The 5,481-nt window shown below is 44.8% G+C and overlaps 1 protein-coding gene across 1 annotated transcript in view; it reads left to right on the top strand.

The window, feature by feature from the left end:
- The first annotated feature begins 135 nt into the window (after positions 1-135).
- The window catches only part of LOC103602985 (probable G-protein coupled receptor 141), a 17,420-nt gene continuing 12,074 nt past the window's right edge, over positions 136-5,481 (top strand). The window contains exon 1 of the mRNA XM_008587439.1: positions 136-197. Coding sequence (XP_008585661.1) covers positions 136-197 — 62 coding nt within the window. The remainder of the gene's footprint in view (positions 198-5,481) is intronic.

Below are 5,481 nucleotides of genomic sequence, written 5' to 3'. Positions count from 1 at the left end.
AAAAAAAAAAAAAGAAAAGAAATAGGTGAATCGAAGTCTTCAAAATCAGTGTGTAGTTTACACTGACAGCATGTTTCGACTCGAATGGGCCACATGTTGAGTGCTTAGTAGCCACATTTGGCTTGTGGCTGCCGCATGGAGCAGGTCCAAGCTGCAAGGCTGTGTGGGTCAGGAGCTGTCTCTGCAGCCTCCTCCAGGTAAGATCTTGGCAAGGCTCCTCACCTCTCTAGCTCTGCTGCCTTGTAGTAAGATTAGTTTCATTTGAACAATGATAGCTTTATAATTCTCTTATCTCTCGACACTTAGTCTTAGGGATTTTTTCATTTATTATCCAGTCATCAGAACTTCTTCATAGATTCTAGATACAATGGGTAATTGCTCTGTAATATCATCTTCTTGCCTGTGTTGAATATTCAAACTTAAGTTTCTTTTGATGTTGAGATCACATTCCATTTCTTTATTTTAATTTTTCAAGAAGAAAGGGAAGGAATACAGAAGTCAAATAAGATACTCTAACTGCTAGTATTCGTTTTGTTGAAATAGCTTTAAAAGTGCAAATTGGACAATAAAATTATGAAACATTAGTGGAACCAAGAAAGAAATCTATGTTTCTAATTACATGATTTGCAGAAGTCATTAGGCATAAATATTCTTATAGGCATATAGAAAAACACGACTTGATGTGTCATTTCAAAAACAGAACTAAGACTACATTTTTTTTTTTTTTTTTTTTTTTTGGCTGCTGGCTGGTATGGGGATCTAAACCCTTGACCTTGGTGTCATAACACCGCGCTCTAACCAGCCGAGCTAATAGCCCTCAGACTACTTCTATACAGCATTTCCTAAGACACTTTCTCTCACACTGGAGGTACATCCGAGATGAGCCTTGACCAAAACCAAATGCAAAGGAAGGTGAAAAGAGGAATCCTTGGTTTCAAAAAAGGAAAGTGACAAAACATCCAAGTTAAGAAATATGACGAGATGCATCTCAGCACAGGCTGAGGTGACACACAGAAGACCTGCAGGGCCCCACACAGGAGGTCTGTGCTGGGAAGTTTCTGTGTGCTTCAGAGGAGAATGGAGGAAGGACTGGTGGCTCTGAGTTACAGCTAGAGCTCAGTTCCTTGGCCGTAATGTCACTGCCATCATCTGAGGATGGACAGACTATAAGGGTTGTAAATTCTGCAGGAGTTGGTTCCCAGCACTTAGAATCCACTGATGGTGTTCCTGAGCGGACGGGTGAAGGCACACTGTTGCCTTTGAAGAGATCTGCCCGCTCTTTCCTGGCTCACTGCACCCGATACTTTCCTGCACTGGGGACAGTAGGCTCAGGGAGGGGGCCCTTCTCCAACCGCACGGTGTAAAGCGTGATGGCTCTGAGATGGATTAGGGAGTGAACAAATAACCCACTCTGGTCTATGAGGCATAAAGGCAGGGCTGCGGGAAGGCTTCTGCAACTGTTCTCCTCCCCAGCAAAGAGAGGCGCTGGGGATGCAGTTCCTTGTCCTACCTCTCCAGAAGGTTGTGTGAGGGCCTGAACATTGAAGCAAAGGTCACCATTTTGCAGCCAAGAAAGGAAAGCCATGAGAGTCACAGGGAAACCAACCAGGGTCTGCCACCGAGTGCTCAAGAATAACGTCCCCTGCACCGTCTGCCCCGAGTCTCTTGTAATGTGGGATAAGAAACGTCTCATCTTGTTCGGGACATCGTATTGGTATTCTGTAATCCGAAGGCAAAGTCACTTGGTTATAAACACCCAGTGAGGCTACAGTGCCTGAGGTGTACCCCCACACCCCAGACTTCTCTATGGTTGGATGTGCTTCTAGGGTTAACTCTTGCAGGCCATAATCAGGGAGGAAGTGTGGTAGGGCTTTTGGCCAATGTGTATGGACTCAACACGCCCGGCTAGTTGCTGATTTAGATGTTTTCTACCCACCAGCCTGTTAACTGATCCAGTAAATTATGGCTCTGTTCCCACTTCTTCTCTAGAGCTTCAACTTCCTTTTAGGTGGCCCTGAAGTAACCTCTGTCCCTTGTGTGTGGTACCCTGATGCTTGGAAGGATGAGGTCTGCATTTGCCCTGCTCAGAAGTGGTCATCTGACCAAGGGCAACAGGATAACCTGGGGACTTGTCAAAAGTGCGGATGCCTCATTCACCCCCCTGTCCCCCACCAGGCCATCCAAGTGTCATGCCAGTGATCTGCCAGGTGCCTCTGATATGGGTTCAAGCTGAAAGCTCTGCCTTAACTCTGCCTGATCTCTCACTGGGCTCATGCATGAATAAGCACGATAGCACGTCCATTGCTCTACGGGTTACACTGGATTGAGGTGACACTCACCACCTGGGTTTCCTCCTGCCTCCTTGTCCTTCTTCCCAGCTCAAACCTGCCTGGGTCTGTCCCTTTGTCTGAGCCTACGGTTGGACTAGCCGCCTCACGGGTGAGCCCCTCGGGTGGAGTCTCTTGCTCTAGTCCCACCCTTCCCTTCTCAATGTTTCTCCCCAGGGCCCATAATCAAGTCAACTTAATCATGCCATCCCCAAATCCCCACTGAGCCAGTGTTCAATGACTGAAATCCTTTAGTTAATCATAAGAAACTCAGAGATTTTTTAATTGCTTAAAAGAAAAATTCTAGGCAAAAATGTAGAGAATGCTTGGAGCATGAGCTAGGTCGGAGGTGCACAACTGTCTTGGGAAATCAAGCTGCGTTGGATGTATCAGTCTGCTTTGCATTTTGTTCTGGAAAAAAAAACCTCTGTAGACAGGGAAAAAATTATATGCTGCCTATTTTTAAAATAAAGGGATTCAAAGATTCTGTGTCTTGCCCCAAGTCACATGGTGCCCATCTGAGTCCAGATTCCAGTTGTCCTACCTGTCCCAAGGGTCCAATTCAAGTGACATATCAGCTCTCCTTTGCCACCACATAGTGCAACAATGCAATGGTCTGGAAGCAATTTGGAGCAATCCAGAAGGCAATATTCTGAGTGTCCGAGGCACTGCACTGCCCTGGGGAAATTAAGCCCTGTCTGCCCTGGCATGTGATGCCTGCCGTTCTCCTTGAATGGGCTTTTTGCAGCAGCAGCAGCAGCAGCGGGAAAATGTAATCAGCTTTGCCCATTACTGAGTTCTATGAGCTTTTGTGTTCTTTTTAACTTACTAATAATAGGGAAATTAATGTAATTTTTAGAAGTTTTATTTCCTTTAAAAAGAGGCTGGTCTGTGCACCTAATTAAAACTGCTTTTCACCCTCTGAACAGGGTGTCAGATTTTGATTGGCAAAATCCCACAGGGCTTGGCCTCTCCTTGAAAATAGAGTTTATTTTGAGATTTTGAGTAGAAAGTGATGAGGGAAATAGCTCATCATCCTAAGTGGCACCTAAGAAAGAGCAAAGAGTTCTGTAGTCACCGGTGTAACAAAGACAAAGCAGTTATTTTTCTACTTAGCCAAAAGGAAATGCAAGGTGTCTTTGAAGGCTTCAGATCTGCTCCTAAGAACTGGAGACTCTGAAATCTTTAGTGGCTGATGGTATTTATTTGACTTCTTTGAACTGTCAAAGCACAAACTAGGTCACTGCAGGGCTCATTTTGTCTTGAGCTTTCAAAACCAATATATCCCCATGGCCAGTCTCCTTTGTGGCCCATGGCAGGCATTTTCCAGTTTCATCATATAAATAAACAAAACACTTCCATCTTAAAAAACTCTTGTTTGATCCTGTTTCACCAAATCTGCCCACCACTTCACCGTCAATGGACAGTTTCAAACCATAGCCTGTTTGTCCTCTCAGCAACATGTGACCCTCTTGACCACACCCTTCCTGAAATCCTTTTATTCTTTGGATTCCTTAACAATTCTTCTCCATGGTTGTCTTCAGCCTCATCTCTCCTGGTTCCAGACACACACACTTATCTCCCAGTGTTTGCTAGTCTCCAAATGTAAGCTGGTAGCCCACAGCTGGAAAAGAGAAGAGACTTGGGGGCTGGCCGGTTAGCTCACGTGGTTAGAGCGCAGCCTGATAACAGCAAGGTCATGGGTGCAGATCCCCGTACTGTCCAGCTCACAAAAAAAAGAGAAAAAAGAAAAGAGATGAGATGAGATCACAGGAATCAGGAATTATTTAACAAACCATTTTCTTTTTTTTTTTTTCCTTTTTGTCTTTTTTTGTGTCCGGCAACGGATCGCAACCCTCAGTGTCACGCCCGTACCGACCGGGACCGGCAATGGGATCGCAACCCTCAGTGTCGCGCCCGTACCAGACCAGGACCGGCAACGGGATCGCAACCCTCGGTGTTGTGCCCGCCCCTCGCTCAGCCAGTGAGCGGGAAGCGGTCTGTATGTGGGATCCGAACCCTCAGTGGGAGCGCCACCACGCTTCCCAAGCGGCGTACTGTAGCAGTGCGCCACCGGGCCACCCTAACAAACCATTTTCTGTTGTAAATCTATTCCACAGAATGATCTGAGATCGAGCCCTTGAAATGTGGCTAATGTGACTGAGGAAGTGAATGATTAATTTAATTTAATTTAAATTAACGGAAGTAGCCCCATGTGGCAAATAGCTGCCATATTGGACAGGGTAGTGTACAGTCTTGCTACACAAAGCATGGTCCACACACCAGCAGATTGTGCATCACCCGGGTGCTAGTTAGAAATGCCGAATCTCAGGCCCCACCCCAGACCTACTGATTCAGAATCTACGTCTTAACAAGATCACCACACGATATTGTAAGCACAATAACATTTGAAAAATATTGCTCTAGAAGGCTGATTTTTAAAGCACTACAGTGAAAGATGCATGTGTACTTCCTAGCACAGCTTCTGGATATTATACCCTGAAGAAGGTGCATTCTGTGAATTTTTAACCAAGTCCTCTTTGTCACATTAATCAGTTACACTGTTGATCATATCTTGATTGAAGTCCCTCTGGATATCGAACTTCTAAGGTAATTATCATTTCAGAAAACAGTTGAATTTAGCCTCTTGATCTGAGCCACATCTCATTCTTCAGTCTTGTGTGTATCATGTGTTAGTAAAACCACCGGTTCTTTTCCTGTGCTCTGAGGACATAGTGTCCTGTTTTTCATAAACAAGTGGAATAAAGAAGAGAAAAAAATTAAACCACGTTATACAGTAACCTCCAAAGAGGTAACCTGCTTTTTCTATTCTGAAATCAGAGTGGTACCTTAAGGCACAAGAGATGATTTGTACGAAACATTTAGAGATCTGAGACTAAAAAGATTATAGGAAAAGTCTGTATTGAACAGAATGTTTTCTCATTCTTGATTGAATGCATCTGTGCTCTAGGATGCTTCCAAAGTTATAAGAAATGTAATCCCCTTAAAAATAGACAAGGCCCTTTGGAATGTGGAGGAACGTTCAGCCGTAGTGGCTTTGAGATGGTCACCTCGGGTGGCAGTGCAAATCAAGAAAGGAGGACAGACTGAGAATCTCACAGTCAGGGCATATGTTTGGCCTTTGCTCAGGCAT

Source organism: Galeopterus variegatus, unplaced genomic scaffold (genome assembly GCF_000696425.1).
Source record: "Galeopterus variegatus unplaced genomic scaffold, G_variegatus-3.0.2 Scaffold4395, whole genome shotgun sequence".
NCBI classification, from domain to species: domain Eukaryota; kingdom Metazoa; phylum Chordata; class Mammalia; order Dermoptera; family Cynocephalidae; genus Galeopterus; species Galeopterus variegatus.
This window is presented reverse-complemented; position numbering and strand designations above follow the sequence as displayed.